This window comes from Durio zibethinus, chromosome 15 (genome assembly GCF_047325235.1).
Source record: "Durio zibethinus cultivar Kanyao isolate XHJ-2024 chromosome 15, ASM4732523v1, whole genome shotgun sequence".
In the NCBI taxonomy this organism is placed as follows: domain Eukaryota; kingdom Viridiplantae; phylum Streptophyta; class Magnoliopsida; order Malvales; family Malvaceae; genus Durio; species Durio zibethinus.
Window position 1 is genome coordinate 9707653 of NC_143176.1, and position 19876 is coordinate 9727528.

General features: G+C 26.8%; 1 protein-coding gene across 1 annotated transcript; it reads right to left on the reverse strand.

Annotated features, from left to right (window-relative positions):
• Positions 1 to 9783: 9783 nt before the first annotated feature.
• LOC111301776 (uncharacterized) lies at positions 9784 to 12809 on the reverse strand. Its single transcript, XM_022897722.2, has 2 exons — positions 12549 to 12809; positions 9784 to 10084 (listed from the first exon to the last, which is right to left on the reverse strand). The coding sequence occupies exons 1-2, from the start codon at positions 12714 to 12716 to the stop codon at positions 10037 to 10039; spliced, it is 216 nt and encodes a 71-aa protein (XP_022753457.1). The 5' UTR covers positions 12717 to 12809; the 3' UTR covers positions 9784 to 10036.
• Positions 12810 to 19876: the final 7067 nt, after the last annotated feature.

The window sequence follows — 19876 nt, forward strand, 5'->3', positions numbered from 1 at the left end:
TGCTATTTTTGCTGGTGGGAAAAATTTTATTGGAAACGTTTTAGACTAAATCATCCCATGTGGTGATAAAACTAGGTGGTAATGATGACAACCAACTTTTCACCTTATCTTTGAGACAAAAAAAAAAGCAATCTTAGTCTAATTGCTTCATCAAAAACACCATTATAACAAAATGTATTACATTATTCAAAAAGAGTTTTAAAAAATAGAGATTTGGATCATTGCTTGGTAACCCTCCAAATTGCACAAAAGTTGAGACCATTTGTATAATTGAAAGCTTTATTTCAAAGTTATTAGCATGACATTCTAATGGATGGTTGAAAACCATCTACATAGGAACTACATAGTCCCTTAAAGTTCTTTGCCCTTCATTGTTTGCATTAGCCATGAGTGTTGGCACAAATGGTGCTGATTGTTTTTTTCTTCTTTTTTCTAAAGGTTCTTTCAATTTCTTGATCAATAAGAGCAAAGTCAACATTTTTGGATCTGCACATGCAAATAAGAAAAAATCAAAGAAAAGTAAATAAATAAATAAAAAGGTTTAGATTATAAGAAAATAAAAAATTTTATTGATATTAAGAACATTACTATTATCCCCAGCAATGACACCAAAGACTTTTGGTTGCGAAGAAATGTAAAGATTAAAAACGATGTGTAGGTAAAGATCTTGATTTCACCAACTGTCACTTGGGAAGTAAAATAAGATTGCCAAAAAGAACAAGATTTAAGAAAACAAGAATTGAAAGCTTGAAAAATAAAAAAAAAATAAAAAAAAAACTTGAAAATGCCAATTGCTTGTTGTAAACTTGGAATAAAGATTGCATGAAAATAACTTGTAGAATAATAAAGAAAATGGTGGTCGAATCCTGTTAAAAATAAAAGAAAGCTTAAATCAATCTTGAATGAAAAATAATGTTTTTATCGAAATAAAGATTGTAAAAACAAGAATTGAAATCTAAAAGTAATGCAAAAGAAATCTTGAAAAATAATACTTCTTTAATTGAAATAAAAGAATTTAAAGAAACAAAAGTTTTGTGATTATTGACAAATCTGTCACTTAAGCCAAAACTCAATTAAAGAAATAAAAGAACTAAAACTAAAAACTAAAAAAAGAAGAGAAGTAAATAGTGGGTTGATGGAAAGGGGTAAATACCCTCCCTATTTATAATAGAGGGTTCAACCAAAGGGTAGAATTTATAAAAGTTGTTTTCAAATTCAAACTTTAAGTAATAAGTTTGATCTTCATCTTCTAAAAAGTCATAGCCAAATAAGACTTCTTCAAGCTTAAGCATGCTTGGCCAAATGGGATAGTGCTTGAAAAGTCCATGATCATGCAAATTAAGCTTCCCCTTTTCCATAGCTGAATGGATAGAGTTCATCATGAGTTGAAATCCTAAGGCCAATCATGCTAAGGTCTATGTTATCTTGAAACTCTTCATACATCACATGTGTAATTAATTCCTTCTTAGAAGTGATCTAGCTGAATGTAGAGCCCTTATCCAAACTTGATCTGGTGATTTTTTAAGGATTTTAAAAGGTCAAAAAGTTGATTTGAAGTTTTTTTTGAATTTTTTAGATTTTTTTAAAATTTGTTTTTGGGAAATTCCAGAATCTAATAAAGATTTCGGCAAACTTAGAATTTTCTAGCAACTTTCTGGCATGATTTCTAAATTTTGGACCTTTTCCCTAGAAACTGGTAAGTTTCAATTGTCGTTCTTCCCTAATTAGATAAAGAAGCAGAGAAAAGGAAAAGAAGAAATAAGGAGAAAAGAAATCTAAAGAAAAAAAAGAAAACTTTGGCTTTTTTATTGGTGTGAAATGGCATCGTTTAAAGTATTTTAAAAGTACTAGGATCCGCTTGTTTTGAAATGGATGACCTAACTCATGTCGATCAACTCGATTTTTAACCCATGTTTCCTTAGATGTTGGTGAACCAAATCGAGCCACTCTCTAACCATTCAAGCCACTTTTTTTGTTCCTGCAGCTACATTTTCCAAACCGCAAAGCTGAGCTATACTCTTGGTATATTTTTTTTTTGTTTATATTTTTTATCTGTTTATTTATTTTTTATTTATGTGTTTATTTTCTTTTTATTATTTGCTTATTTGTTTTTTATTTATTTGTTTTCCATTTACTTGTAAATATTTTTTAAATAAAAAATATTTTTAAACAAAAATAAAAAAAATCTAACCAATATTTTGGAAGATTCAAGTTTCTAAAAAATAATTTTTTAATTAAAAAAAGAATCTTACTACCATATTGGAAGGTTCAAGTTTCTAAAAAATAAATTTTTAAATAAAAACTGAATCTTACCAACATATTAGAAGGTTCAGATTTTTAAAATAAATTGTTCAATAAAATAAAGCCTTACCAATATATTGGAAAGCAATTTTATTTTCAAAATAAAGTTTTACTAACATAATGGAGAACCTTATTAATTTTTTATAAAACTTAAATTTTTAGAAAAATAAAAAATAGTTTTCAAAAAAAGCCTTAACAACATATTGGAGGGTTTGTGATTTTAAATAAGCTTGTATTTTAAATAAGATTTTACCAATAGATTAGAGAATCTTATGGTTTTTAATAAAAATCAAGTTTTAAAAAAAAAAAAGAAAATATAATTTCCATAAAATCCTATTAACATATTGGATAATAATTTTTAGCAAAAAATCTTACCAACATATTGAAAAATATTTATGAAAATTAAGTGTTTTAATAAAAATTAGATTTTGAATATCTAATGATAGAATTACTAAAAGCGTTGCAAATAACAATTTTTATATAAATTCCTAGGTAAGAAAATCTTTTCTAAATTTTACCAATATAGTGGAGAATTTAGATAAAAATTTTCGATACTAAGATTTCAAATCTCATTTATTATCACCAATAAAAGTTTTTTTACAAAATTTAAATAAATTCAACGATGGAGCCTCTTCAAAGCATGACAAATAGTCTCTTTGAATACTCCTGAGGTGAGAAAATGTTCTTGAATTATTACCAATATATTGGAGTAATTTCATGATAATTTTTAATATTAAATTATTTGATAAAGTTTTAAGGTTTTAGATAACACGAAATCAAACTAATACCATCCTTTTATAGACATTATAAGGATACTATAACTTTCCTTACACATAATCATACTCCTAGACTTAGTTCTGGTTTCTTAGGCTAGAATCTATATTTTAAAGATATTTAAGTCAAGCTTGAGATTTTTCTTTAAAATATGACAAATTCAGTTAAGTGACCAATCACACCTATATAAAAAAGATTGGTGACGACTCCTTAGATCATGTCTAGCAGTGGGTCAACAGATCTATACATTATGATAATAATATAAAATAAATGTAAATAATTAAAAAAAGTTATTCAAGTATCACAAAAATTGTTGATTTACTTTTTATGCAAGAAGAAGAATCAAAAGAGAGAATTAAAAAAAAAAACTAAAATAAAAGGCTAACCCATTTATTTAATCATGTAAAAAGGATTTTGTTAATCAATTTTACCATTTTTCGAAGTCAAATTTCCAATTTTATTATCAAAATAACGTAGATCCATTTTGCAATCTTCAATATTTAGCTGTTTCAGTTTGAAACAGAAGGCTTTTGGAATCTGAAATTTGCATAATGAAATGGCTGTTTGTCATTATTTTTTTCCTAGGGAAAGAAAAATGGAAGATGAAAGAATGTTTGTTCTTAAGTAAATAAAAAATCAAATAATTGGATTTGGGTATAAGAAATAAGAAAGGATTTGGGCTTTTTTTTTTTTTAATGGCAGAAACTTTTTTTTTAAGAATCATGACCAAATGTACGGTATAACAACTGAATCTTCACAAAAACAAATAACGAATAGTTGAGGATGAACAAATGCAAGGTATGATGATTGAATTTCCCCAAAAAAAATAATGAATGGACAATCGAGAATAAAGAATAAGAAGTCAAGTGGTTGTTTTTTCAATTAATGTCAACCATATAGCTATTAGCAGCCAAAAGAGTTTAATTTTTGAAAAAAAAAAAGAATAAAAATGGCAGGATAATAAATTTAAGAAACAAAGAAAGAAAAGGAAAGATAAAAGGATTCAAAGAATAGACTAAAAGTTGACAAATGGCATCATAGTAGATAACTGTAGGTTCAAATAGATTATTATTAAATATATATTATATTACAACATATGTAATTATCAAATAAAATTTGTTGATTTAGATATTTACTTGAACAGCATTTTTTTTTGACACGTAAAAAAATTTTATATTAACACAAGATATTTTCTAATTTTAGACTATTTATCAAAAATATATATTTCAAAAGTTATTGAATTATCCAAAATTTTTAAAATTTAAATGAAAACCATTTTAGATTTTAAATAATTAAATAGATAAAATTATTATTTTTTGTAAGATTTAAAATTAATTCTTATTTTGTATTTATGGATTAAATAAATGTATTTAAAAAATCATTGGTTATTCAAATCTTTTTAAGATATATTTATTTTTTTTTAATTATTTGAAGTTTCTATTTCAACTGGAACAAAAAAAAACCATCTCTATCCGTCAAATATACCTTTAAATATATCTCAAAAGTTGTATTACAAGTAAAAATTACAAATACAATCAAATATTTTCAACATAATATATATTCACACTAAAAATTAGTAAAAGATAAACCAATCAATACCAATGTAGATTGATTTAAATTACAGTCTCATGAGATGAGACTTAATTAAAAAAAATTTTTATTAATCTAAATCAAAACGTCTACATGAGCTCTTTAAAGTCTACAAAGGCTCTAACGGAGTTACAAAAACAAAAGAAAATTAGATGAATATAGGATAGAGATTATTGGACTAGAAACTAAAAATGACCTTAAGAATGGTCAAAGTAAACATAAAAATTAAATAATTTATTTTTAAAACACTCATCAAAATTTCCCAATAAATATGTACTACTTATTTTTATTTATAATAATCAAGGCAATAATATATTTTTTAAAATTATTTTTTTATTAATTTAGATATATCTTTTAAAATATAAAAATATCAAATGTAATTTTATCCCAATAAAATTATGATAATCTTTTAATATTTAGAAAAACTAAATTTAATTTCTTGATAATTTATAAATTATTCCTTAACATCTTCTTTAACATCAATTTGATTTTTTTTTTTTTTTTTTGGCCATTGTTCTCCACTTTTATATGTTCCTTGTTTTATTTTTATATTACAATATGGAAGTTACAAAAGCATTTATTTTTTCTTTTCTAGGTGCTTACAATAAGTTCTTTGTGTTTAGCTTTGACTTTTTGTCATATATTATAATGTACAAAATTATAAAAACATATGTATTCTTATATTTTTATTGGTTCTATCCGCAAGCTTTTTATCTTTACTTTTGACTCTTCTCTTAATTGGGTATTTCTTTTTTCTTTCAATTGGCTTTTTTTACATATACTATAAGGTGCAAAGTTAAACATTTATTCTCATTTTTGTAGGTGCTGTCCACAAACCTTTTATTTTTGCCTTTGACTTTTCATTCAATCAGGTATTATCTTTTTCTCAATTCAACTATTTTACATATGTAAAAAGACTTTCAATAACAGTTTACTTGATCACAATTATTTAAACTTATTATTTATGTCAAAATATTATTATAAAATAATAATTAATTAGAATATTTGAAAATTATATTATATAATATAAACGACCAATGGATTATTACCTTATATAAAAGTTTGTAATCTTCTATACTTTCTTTTCTTCAATATCATAACACTCCTTTTATTAATAAAAATATTAAGATGAACTGAAATCTAATTTCATATCTTACGAAAGGGTGTAAGACAAGGAAAAGTAAGCCTGATGACTTAAAATTCTCCCTTCATTATTCTCTCAATATAAAATCTTCTATATCTTCTAGATTTTTTTTTCCTTCCATCAATAATATTTTATAGTATATTTTAAATTTTATTAATTTTTTAATTAAAAATTTTATTTTATTATAATTTGATATCTTAATTATATTATTTATGTTTTATATATTTTTAAATATGTAAATGATTAAATAATATTAATTTATTTTTTTATTCATATTTAAATAAAAATAAAAATAATTCGTGTGTTGCACATGTAGCAAATTAGTTGCTGAAAGATTTTAGAATTGGCATATATTTTCTTGGAAAACATATCTCTTAAGGCATATGCAGCAAAAATTCTGTAACATAGTAGGTAATTTTTTCTATTTCATTTTTTACTTTAGGTTAGAAATAAAAATAAATTAAAAAACAGAAAAGGGAAGAAAAAATTAATTTCGAACATGCAGTTGGCCTGTTCAGAAAGCCTGATGTATCAGATGGCTCTAAGAATGAGATTAAGCTCTCTTTTATTTTTGTCCTCTCAAAGTTGTTAAGATGTAGCTTGAGCGCTTCAACCTTGAAAACATTGCTAGTCTGGAATTCTGAGACTTCAGTGTTTTTCTTTTAATTCCTTCATTGAAATTGTTATTAGATGCTCTTTTCTCATATTATGTTCCATTCTTTTTATCAGATAAATAGATATGAATGCTTTAAATTGAAGAAACATAGTAGGCAATATAGAATTGTTTTAGCATAAGCAAAACAAAGTTGCAAAATGACAACCCATGACATGCTTGAGATCATGTTTTCAAATTGGTGCTTTTGTTTAGAATTGTAACGAATGAAGCGAATAAAATTACATCCTGGAATGCATGATGCTTAAAACGTAGTATTATTATTGGATGGTAATTACTATTTACGTAAAATGGCCGGATAAATTTTTTTTAATTTAAAATAATATAATAGATTATATATATATATATATATGTATATGTATGTCTTTTAATTTTAAAAAATCAAATACTAAAATATTATAAGAAAATTTGTAGACAAAAATCATATTTGAAATTTCTTTTAATTTAGAAAAAAAAAAACTATTAATTTTGTTTGTAATTATTTAAATTTCAAATATTTATTACAACTTAAATTTGATTTTAAACGGCTAGCATCATATTTTCACGTAACCAACACTAATCCATTTTTTTGCTTTCTCATCCAATTTTATTTTGAAAATTCAATAATTTACAATATAATAAATTAAAGTATTTTCAGTTTTAAAATTAAAGTTTTGGCTTTTTTAAGTTTTTTTAAGTACATTATTTTACATACTATCTTATGTATCAAAAATATAAATTATCTACATATACATTTACATGACATCAAATATTTATACCTTCTATAATATAATATAATACAATATAATTAACTTTTTAACCAGTGCAATGCATAGGATTTTTATTATATTTTTTATAGTTAAAAAGAGTAAGTTTTGAAATAAATTTTATTCAAATTAAATTGATAAATATATTTCGAATTTCAAAAAAAATAATAAGTGATATTATGATTACAAATTTTAAAGAAATTTAAAAAACAAAAGATTATGAGTGAATTTAATAAGATAAGAATATTTTTTGAGATTTTAAAGTTTAAAATTTTTATTTCATGATTTAATCTTGAATTTGATTCTTCATTTTTTTAAAATTTAAAATATTTATTTTTTTAGATTCTTTAATTTGTGAATTATAAAATTAGATCAACACTTGATTTAAAATATAATAGAGATTTATATAACTATTAATTATTTAAAATACATTTATTTATTTTAATTAATAAATAGTATAAAAAGAAGATTTGTCTTTTTTGATAAATTTCTTATATGTCAAATAAATAGACTATCTATTTAAACGTTTATATAAACAAATTTTATTAAATAATCACATATCTTGTAATATAATATTATATATATATATATATATAGATGATTCCGTCTATTTCAGTAGCTATTTAATAACTTACTCAGCAAATTTAACATTTCCAGCTACATTTAACATTTTTTTTTTTTTTTTGCCATAGCTACTTCAAATATTTAATAACATAAATTTCAAAATTTAACCTAGTCAAGACATATAACCCTATAGAGCTGAAAGTAAAGCCTATTTAAACTTAAAAAGATTCACTCAACCGTATACCCTACCCAAACCCAATATATCAAGATTCTAGATCAATTTGACTCGAACCCTAATTTTAATCTAAGCTAGAAGCTTAAGTTTAGCATAATACTTTTTTATTTTCCTTTTTATGAATTTTAATTTAATTAAACATAATCAATATAATTAACATAAGAAATTACTTGAACTCATTGAATTATTATTATTTAAAAAAAAAAAGAATCTATACCAATTTAATTTTAACATTATCTTTAACCAAATTATAAATGAACCGAACCCAAATTTCAACTTTTGAACCAGAACTAAACACAAATCAATCCATCCAATTACCACCTCTATAAAAATAACAATTCAATTTGGCTTTTGTGTTTCCTAAGGCTTTTCTTTTCACATAACCTTAAGTAACCAAAATGTTTCCCAAGCTTCCAAAATTTGGAAGCACATCATCTACATATTCAACTTTCTAAACAAACAATAGATCAAAAACTGCACCAGAAAGCCCACACTATGTAAGCTTGTAAATATTCTAATGAAAAAGCTAAATGCTAATTGTAGGATTTAACATTTAGTTAATTCTCAATTAAGGATATAGTATTTAATTTAAATTAAATCCAGACCAAAAATTTTCAAGTATAATAAAAAAAAAACTCTTTCTAACAAAATTAAAAGAGTGAAATACTATACCGTTAACTCACGTGATAAATTGAATTATTTTTTTTCACGTGTCATTTTTACTTATGTGACATCTAAACATGCAATTCTTGGCTAACATGGCAATGTTTTGTGGCTGATATGGCAATTTTGAAGAAAAAATAATCCCAATTTTTAAAACCTAAATCCCAGAACTAACTAATTTATGAAAAACAAACAAAAATGATACAAGAATTTTATTTGTTTCTATGATACAAAAATTTTAGAATTCATAACCAATCAATTACAGTAGATACAGCCAGTCCACAAACCAAAAATCATACATTTCATTTACAATCATCTTACTTCAAATGGAAAAATACGATTTCTTAAAAAATTTAACATATCCTAAATTGATTTTATAATCTGTAACCTAATAAAAATAAATCACATTTTTTTTTCTTTTTTGCTATTGTATTGAAAACTACAAAAATCAGAAATTTTCAACCATTGAAGCCTTCAAGATATTGGAACTATAAGAATGATTCTCCGTTTGTCTTTGTTTCTATCAAAAGCTAGGAAAGAAAAATCAGCTTAAGCAAAAGCAACCCTGTCTTTGAAATGTCTTACCTAACTCCTGTCTTTGAAATCCAACCCTTTTTCACAAACAGAGCAGTTTTATTGAAAAGATTAGGCATACATGGACCAAATGGACCTTTTTCACAAGCAGAGCAGTTTTATTGAAAAGATTAAGCATGTGTGGACCAAACAAGAAGGGGTCAAGGTCTGATAGTAGCGATCCAGATTTATAGCATTGTTTTTTTCATGATTTCCCAGAACGAAATGGAGGATTCAAACATTTTAAGGACAAGAGAGGCACATTGTGGATTCAAACAGAAATGAGAGGAAAAAAAAAAAAAGAAAGTGGTCAGCTTTTCAGTGGTCTTAGCAACAATAACGACAAGGACTGATATGCAACTGATATGGAAGCAAGATTTTTGGTGAGGAAACTAAGAAAGGAGAAAACCAAAGAGGGAAATCCCTTCAAAAGAGAGAGAAAGAGTTTGGTGATATTACATAAATGCCACATAAGTTTCATCTGTCACTTTTTTTCAAGTAAATGTCATGTGTTTCAAAATTGTTAAAAATCGATAATGTTTATTCCACGTTTAATTATGAAGTGAACAATATCCCAAACATTTAATCTTAAATAAAGCATAATTTAAACATTGAAAATGTACACAAGAAACATACAAGAAAAAACACAAGATATGGTCAAGATGAACAAAAAGACAGAAATTTTGAAACCGGGTAAACAACACAATATATAGTCCCATAGAAAACCTAGTTTTACTCATTGATCTTTATTATCAAGCATCGCAGTGAAAAACTCACAGAAACTTCCTGTATGGCCTACCTGCATCTTCATCCTGCAAATGCTGTTGCCAGAATTACAAAAACAGTTAGACAAATGCACATAGCAAAATAAAGAAGGAAAACAAATTTTAAACCCTATGGCAACATGACCTTGCAAAAAATACAAGACAGAAATCAAACAAGATATTGCAACACTATCCAAGAATTAAAACAAACAACTTAATGAAATGCTGAAGAAAATCAAGAGTATAAAAGAAAAAATCGCATTTAATGGTCAAAAGAAGATTTTGAATTTACACTTGTACATGGCCCACAAACACGCGCATTAATTTGCTACGCTGCTAAGAGATTTGAATAATAAGTGACCTTATAGCAAATAAGAATTCAAATTTGGCCCAGTTCTTCTCATCCTCCCCCAGCCTTGTCTAAACGTACCAATAATAATAATAATAATAATAATAATAATAATAAATGACAGAGAGAAATCTTATAGCAGCAACATTGCATTTTAGAGCATAATTTAACAACAGAAATAAATATAACAAAAATTTAGCAATAAAACAAAAAAAAAAGTATTTGATAAAAGTAACTCTTGGTATATGTACAGAAAATATCTTCATGGAATACCATAAACAATAAAATACAATCCAAGAAATTGAATAAGACACCAGTTTCAGCATTTTTGAATGCCACATCTCCAATGTGATCATAAAAGCAACCCATAATATTTAGCAGATAAGAACTCAGCTAATGGACATTGAAACAACTAACTTAAACTGGGGGAAGAGACGAAGATCTACATTGCATGGACTCAGGATCCCATGTTGGACACAGATGTCATATTTTTGGTAATTTTCTACATTAATTTGAGGGTCTCCAAGAAGTGTTGCACAAGGCCTGTTAAGGTAAAATGAATAGTTTGTGTAACACAGGGGAAGAGCAGGAGGGAAGTTCAGAGGAATTGAGAATACAAAATCTGATCAAGTCATATCTTGAGGCAACTCCACTTCCACGTAAGGGACCAAGTTATTCAATTTTGAAATAATCAAGAAGAAGACACAAGTTAATTGACCACTCATAAGTAGAAATTTTTGAACCATTCATTTGACATAATTGACACTTAATCAAGACACTTGACATCAACTTCACATAAAACTTCATGTGGTGCGAATATGAGTTTTACACTTCATGTAACTGGGTAATATGAGAAGTCAGATCAACTACAGAGTCTATTGACATCCAATACTCTAAGGAACATAATTTTAAAAAATAATAAAATCACTGTAGAACAAGAATATGCAATAAGTGGATCAATTTACCCTTTATGAAAGTGAAGAACCTAGAAATCATACTCTCTTTTGCCATCAAGTTATCTAGCTACTCAATACTTATTGTACATATATTGAACAAAAACTAATTACAACAATAGTTTACTAAGTTCACAAATACTTCTTACCACTTTCTTGTGAATAGAATAATATAATTGACACATTTCTCCACTGTAAACAGGACCTATCTACCACGTAGAGCTTCCAGAATGTATATGGTTAATGCCCACAAAAGCCCACTCCAATAGTTACTACCAGGAGATCTTGACATGATTCAGAATGAGCCTCATCCCTTTAGTAGGCTTTGAATACATTAACCACTTAGATAGAGTTCTCAGAAAGCATAGTGACTATTGAATACAGTAACCAGCGGGAATTTTGAGAAGAGTAGAGTAAAAAACAATCCTTTTCCTTGTTTGGAAGTGGAGTAGAGAGTATTGAAAATTGAAAAGTAGAATTTGCTATAGCCACTATTCCCTAATTTCAAAATCATCATCACAATAAATGCTGATGAGTAAAAGGGGAGTCAAAAGCTGAAATTGTTAAATCAAATTATCCGGATTTATAGGAATTCAAGAGTTTTCAAGAGGGTTTGGTTTCACCTACCTTGTAACTGCTATGTGCAAAATCTAACTACCAAGGTAGAGCAAAACGTTTGTTCTCTTTCAATCTACACTCCTATACTCTCCTATCACCCAAGCACAAAATTTTAAGCACCAAGAACTGCCCTGGCAAACTTTTATCAATTTTTTCTTTTCTTTGCTTTCTCAACTGTTAACCTGTTCTATGGTAGACAAGTGAACACCAAAGAATGATTTGCCCGGGTTTTCATTTTTATAGCTTACATGGGAAGACTATCAGCTTTTACAGGCAATACTAGAATAAAAGTCCTAATGTTCACTCAGACAAAAATTGAATTTTCAAAACCCTTTTCAAACAACTAAACCCCAAGGAAAATCAATTAAAACCCAATAAACATAAATCGCATAAAACGACAAATGGACGACTCGCAGTCAGTCAGTTAATCTCGACAAGCATTGTGCACCCGCAAATCGATTAGTAATACAAAATCCCCAAATCCACATTTCAACTACTTTAAAATGCAATAAAAATTAAGATCGCAGGAAGCAAATCAAACCCAAATCGTTACATCATGCTTTAGTATAAATTTGAAGAGAGATAAGAGAAAAGAGATTACAAATTCACGAACAATGCCCTTGTAGATAAGGACGGGGATGGCGATGCCAAATATGCCAACGAGAGCTAAGTTGCGGCGAGTCCAGCGGAAGTTGACCTCCAGATTCTCTCTTTTAGTGCTCCAATCTTCTATGAACCTGTTTTTGTTTGCCTCCATTCCTCCCCCCATCTTTGTTTCATCTCTCTTTGTGCCTCTGCTACTTTTTCCCTTTTTTCTTTAATCCTAGGTTTCTCGTCTGGGATTTTAATATTTTATGCTCACCTCGGGGTTTCTAAGTAGATGGAATTAAAATAATAATAATAAAAAAAAAAAAACTATTTTTAATGATTTATTTTAAAAAAATATTTAAAGAAATAATTTCAATGAAATAACGTTGAATATCTTGATTAAATTTTTAGCTATAAATTAATTTTATTTTAAAAAATATATTTAATTATACTAAGTATACATTATTTTCTTATTACACAAAAATCATACATTATTTTCTTTTAACCATTTATTATTTTAATTTCAACTTTTAACAATTGAAAATACTTATAAAATTAGATCTATTTTTTATAAAAAGAATTAATAAAAAATATATTAAATATTTCATTTTTAATATATCAAATAATTTTTATATCATAAATTTAGCATTTAATTTTTTTAAATCAAAAATTGGTTACATTACCTTATCAAATAAGATTTAGTCCCTTGAATAATAATTTGAACAAATCAAACTCATGTACTTTTTGAAATCTGAAACTTCAACCCAAAATATAACTAAGTTAAAAATTTAACATTAAGTTGCTAACGTGAACTTTTTATCTACATGAACTACTGATGTGGTATTTTCATGCCTAAAAATATCATTTTGTCCTACTGATGTGGCATTTCTTTTTTCTCTTTTATTTTTCGTTCACTTTGGCTTTTTTTTTTCATTTTTTACTTTTGTTCTTTCTCCTTCAACCCATGAGTCATCCCTCTTGACTTCACCTTCTCAATCACAACAGCCAAAAACCGGCAATAGCAATCCACAACAGCCCGATCAACCAGACCTTTTTTTTTATTTTTTATTTTCTTTTTGTTTAATTTTTCTTTCCTTAATTCAACTCAAAAGCAAGCATCCATTTTCTTTCTCTTTCAACTTGAAACGAAGCACCCATTTGCTTTCAAGCATTTTCAATCTCTTCAACCCTGAAACCTTTTCAACCAAATTGTGGAACATCCAAATTAATGTAACCATGATTTCAAGAGCAACAAGTTCAAGTTCTAGGCAATTAGATAGTTGTAAGAATTTTGGTAAGTTTTGTTTGTTTATTGTGGGAAATTTAGTGCTATTAATTAGAATATTGTGTGTTTGCAAAGGTTAAATTGTCATTGAAGTTATTTGATTGTTGTCGAGGAGATTATTTAAGAATCTCAATTATTTATGGGACATTTGTTTGGTGAAATATAAGATTTCAAAATAAAAAGTGATCTCCAAAAAAGTATAAATTTTAAAAAATGATTAATTTTTTTATCATAAAAATATTAAATTCTTATATTTGATTCACAGAATCTCGTATTAAGTAATAAAATTTTTTTATTATAATATCCTTCATTACATATTAATAACACATGTCAAATATTTTAACTACAAATTATATTATTAAAATTAAACATGTGACAACCATTAAACAACAAAATTTTAAAAAAAAGTTTTCATTTTTATCATGTTAATAATAAAGTGATATGTTATGAAATATATATAATAATAATAGAGTTCAAAGGCGATTTTTTTTTAATATAAACATTGTCTTTAATAAATAAAAAAATTATAAACAACCACTATGTTTTTGTTATACACAGTATTTGTTACAAACACATAGTTTCTATAGCAATAAATACAGTGTTTGATAAACAATAAATTTTGTTTATAAAGAAGCATTCAAGCACCACATTTTTTTTTTTGTTAAACATAGTCATTGACAGCAAGCACTAAGTTTTGTTTTGCTAAACGTAGTCATCGATAGCCAATTTTCTGTTTCCTGTTTCCTTCTTTTCCTTATGCTTCATTTTTATTTTAACTTTCTTTCAACTGGTTGACAGAGACAAGAACCAAGCATCAAGACAAAAGCAACAATGGCGAGACGATTCCTCAGGAAGCTCTTTCAAATCATTTTCTACATTCAGTTGTTCATAGTCTCCATCTTTGTAATCGTGTTAACCATCCGTGGCCTCATCTATCCTAATAATACCAATCATTTCCACCCCAAGAAATAGTACCCTTCACTTCTTGTTTCAACAGCTTCTGCTGGAATTTGTTTCTTTTCTATTGTAGTCGATCTCTTTTCACAATCCATTAAAAGCCATAAAAGCAACCTTCTGGGCTAGTCCCCTGCTAACATGTGCAGTTGGTGTATTCTACGTATTAATTGGTTTTCCGATGAGTTTAGCAGCAGGTACGATTGTAGTAGTTTCTGGCGTGATCGAGTTGTTCTATGCCTGTTGGGTCAATCCCAAATTTCCTTAATACAGCCAAGGTCCTCGCTGTTTCCACATCTTTTTCGCCTAATAAAACCATTACATTTGTCACTGTATCCATCATAACCCGTGTAGTCTACTCCTCTTTCTTGGTGATTGGAATTAAAGGTCCAATTGCGACCGGAACTGGCTTGGACATCTTTTCATCATAGTTATCGTGCTTACCTTCTCATGGAGTATGCAATTGTTCAAGAACTTTCATTTAAAATTATAATACTTGAATCATTCTTATTTTTCTTCGTTTTCACATAAAAATTATAATATACGATAATTAAAAAATCAGACGATTGATCAAATAATTAAAAAAATGTCAATGGTCCCAATATGGTACACATAGTTAATAATATAAACAATAATCATAGTACATTAAATATTATATTTATTTTTTAAAAAACTTTTAATATTTTTATAATATTTTGTGTGTACATTTTTTATAATTTTTATGTTAAATAATACATATATTGAAAATGAAAAAGGGTCAACCCAACATATCGAATCAAATTCTAATTTTACTAAATATTAAGTCCTTTACTTAAAAAACTAAATTTGAATCTTTATTTTCTCATAATTATACTTTCATAAGTAAATTTTTGCAAGTTGGGGGTAAATGCGTAATAAATCAATATCCATCAACTTCAATTTTTTTTATTAGTATGTTACATGCATTTAAATTTTTTTAACAATACTTCCATGTAAATTTATATCAAATGGTAAGTATAGAATGAAATTGAAGTAAAATTTCTTGTTAGATGTTTAAGGGAGTAAATAAATTTACTCATAAATTGTTCAAGTTCATATCTTAGAATTTGACTCCTTTATCGTCAAACTAAACTTGTATTTGAATTAAAGCATATTCAAACTTTGAAATATTCAAGTGATGCATAAATTTTATCAAATATCTCAAATTTTAAATATTACATATATATAAATAGAATATAATACTTATTTACATATTTTAAATTTTTATTTAAACTTTAATTTCGAATGCAAATTCAAGTTGGATATGATTTTCAAATTCTTTACATAAATTATAATAATTGAGTGTCAAATTTGTGTAACTCAATTAATTTTCGAATCAAGTTTGGAAAAAAAAATTAACCATCAAATTTCATCTTACAATATTTTGATTTGGCTCCATTAATATACGGTCATAAAATTTGTAACTGTCGTTAATGTGTCAAATAATAAAATCTATTTATAGTATAAATGTTGCAGATGTTCAACGAAACAATTTGTTACACCTCCTTTGTTGTTTTTTTGTTTTAGTTTTTTATATATTTTATTATTAAATTAAATTTATTTTCTTTCAAGTGTGGCCCATTGCTTTCTGTGGAACCTTTTTTTTTCTGTTTTTCCTTTTTTTATATTTATATTTTATTTTTTAAAAATTTTTAAATATATAATATTATAAAATTATTTTTTCGAGGACCACTATTTTTTAATTGTGGGACTTCTTTTTCCTTGATAAGTTTTTTTTATGGAGGATGTGGAAATATGCTAGCTAGTTGAGGGATTGAGTTATCTAGGATTTTGTTTTATATTTTATGGGTTTGATTGTAATTTTTGCATATATTTAGGCTATTTTCAGGTTATTTTATATTAATTAGTATTTTATTTAATTCCATAGTATTAGGATTTTAGGATTATATTTGGTATTAGGCTTATAGCTTATAAATATCTATGTTATTTTAGGTTTTAGATGATGAATATTTGAGATTGAGATATTGAGGTATGAGATTTTATCCCACTTTTCTAGGTTTCTCTACTAATTACCTCTGCATCTCCCTAATTGCCTCTATCTATCTCTGATTTTTCTCTAAATTTCTACTATATATTTTTCCCTTACTTGTTTGACATCAATAATACAAAACAAAATCTTCCAATTTCAAGATGTAACTAATGCAACCCATTTAATAAAGCACTGCTTTTGTTTGCTATTTCTTGGAAATTTCTCTCACTTGAACATCAGCTTCTATAGAGTGGATTATGACTTTTGTTTTGGGATGGATGTTCTGTGACACTTTTTCAGTAAATCACAATAGCATTCTATTTCAAATTCTGTGCAAAAAGATGTGGAATAGTTTTAGCTGCTTCAGTTTCCCACCCCCCAAATTAGAAAAAATAAATCCTCTTCAAAAATGATTTGTTTTCTTTTGTTTGGATAATTGTATTGTGCTTAATGCTATGTCTTTGATGCTTTCTTTTTTGGGTTTTTTTGAGAGTCCTGATTGCATTCTTTAGTGTCTTTATAGATCTTGGATTCCATTATTGATTTGACTTTGTTTCTGTATCCAAAATGATACCATCATGGTAACTCTGAAATAGAAACATTGACAATGAGGTGAAAAATGAGTTTGTCATCATTCTTTTTATTTCGTGTAAGACATTTATTGATTTAAATTGTTGATATTCTACTACTTATTATGATTCTGGGACATACATTAGCAAATGGACTCTTTTGTTGCATTCCGGTGTGAATAGTGCTAGCTAACACAAGTAATCTTGTTTTACAATGAATCCACTAGCCTGGGGCTAGTCCAAATGACATAGATTTGTAGCACGAACGCCTAACGCTTCCATCTCCAATGTTAAGGCTCAAGCCCCTATTTTTGATTCACCTAATGGGCCAGCAAAACGAGCTAAGAGAACACTATCAAAGAAGATGTACAGAAGAAATCTAGTGTCAAATCAGCACAGTGGCAAGATACCAAAGTTTGATCAATCTAGAAATAACAATTATAGTAAATGATCATAGCTTTTTAGGTTGTTATTAAGGATAGAGTTGCACACTTGTTTATAGGGATATTGTTAGAAAATTATATTAAAAAAATGACATGTATTTGTATAAGATCTAAAAGAAACTAATCATACAACTACACATATATGAAAGGCATCTACACGTTTGCTTTTAAACATTTTGAATATTCTTTCATTTTTTATTTTTGGTTGAAATTTTTTTGTTTTGGTTTAAGCCATTAATCAAATAATCATCCCTATTTGATAGGTGCATGTAAAACTCAAATTGTAAATTAATTGGTCAACAAAAAGTATTGAGTCTACCAAAATTATTTCAACTCCAAAGACTACTCTAGAGTTTTCCTTTTTGATTTATAGAGATAAAAGTAGGTTTAATGAAAAAAATCCAATTTTAAAAGTCATTCATTATTCAGTTATCACTAAGATATGTAGATATTATTCAAGTCTATTCTGATACTACTTTTAAGTTTGAAGATGGATGTATGATAACATCCATCTAGGCATGTCAAATGAACTTATTAGTGTCAAGTTAGCTGAGGAGGGTAAAAACTTGAAATCATAAGTATAAGATCAACCAAAAAGAAAAGTTGAAGTTATTTTTGGCATTTGTGTGCTGATGTTCAAATTAGTATTGAAAGTGAGAGTTGTAAATTGCCTGCCTACACCTGGTATGAGATGGGATATTTATATCGAATAAAGATGTGCTTGGATTTAGGTGATCCAAGCTTTAAGAGTTGAGTCTAGAGCTAACATGACAGACTTGACTTGACATGGCAATAATATGTCTAATATGGGAATAACAAGTTATAGGTTCACATGTCAGATTGGATGCAATGTTGGCTGAGCTAACATAGACTCTAATAAATTAAGTTAGCTTGCCATGTCAACTTAGACCTAATGATTAAAATATCCCTGGTTAAATGGTGAGTTACTCTTTTGTTGTTGAAAAATCATTATACTCTTTTGATTATAAATACCTTTAACATTCTATCCTACCTTTAAACAGTTTGAAGTATCAGACTAATGTGCACTAAACAAGTCGATCTTCTTAGGTTATATATGAAATTTACTTTTTTTTTTCAATTTGAGCTATGGCTTTAAGCATTAATTTTACTGGTACCTTAATAGATCTGAAGTGCTAAGATGGGTAGATAACGTTCAAGATTGGATTAACATGAGTTGTCTATAATCTTAGTAATTTTAATGCTATCTATCTGAAACTTGAAAAAAATATTGGTGATGATTGATCTAATTATCTGACTTGATAAATTTTTGCTTGTCCAAATTAAGTTGTTTGAAGTGTAGCTAAGATGACACTTGTATTATCACTTTTTTAAATCAAGTTCTAGATTTTTTTGAACCAGCATTAATTGAAAAAAGAGTCATTAAACGAAATTTTGATAGGTAGTTTGAATTTGGGTGGTATTTTGAATTTGAATAGGAAGTTTCGTGATGTGACATGACTTAATCTGAGCCATTTGTTTGATTTGAGCCTTGCAAATATAAACCTATATTGATAACTTCATTTTTCACTATTGCTTTAGCTTTTAAGTTTTTATGTTCTAGGTTTGACCTAAGTTTCTTAATCATATTTCATCAATTCTGAGCTTTTTTTGTCCGTTCTCCCTCTTTCTCTCTAAACACGTCAATATGTGTGCTAATCCATGTCTTTAACATGCCCTTTTTCTAGTTTGGATTTATCTAACCTAAACCAAAAATACGAAAAATCATCTTTAAATTCAAATTCAACAAAAAATAATCAATATAAAAAAATGAAATAAAATGAAAAGTTGAAATTTGTGGGGTTTGGTTTCTTATATGGTTTCGAAAAAAAACTGTCAAAATCTAGTTACTTGAACCTTCATCAACCATTACCACCATTAACCACCCCATGCTCACATAAGCAACAATCCAAAACTCAACCACCACTAAAATTGTTAGGTTGAAACCTATCATTTAGTAAAATAAAGACAAAACAAAACAAAAAAACCAAGAACCAATATCATTCCTTTGATAGGAAAAGCCATATAAGTAAAAAAAAAAAAAGCATCAGCAAAAACAACCAA

Excerpts from the sequence above, each read along its gene's own strand:
- LOC111301776 (XM_022897722.2), bottom strand. The coding sequence starts at position 12,716 with ATGGGGGGAGGAATGGAGGCAAACAAAAACAGGTTCATAGAAGATTGG. Across the intron at positions 10,085-12,548 it reads AGGGCATTGTTCGTGAATTT|CATTTGCAGGATGAAGATGC; the intron begins GTAATCTCTTTT and ends TTCTGGCAACAG.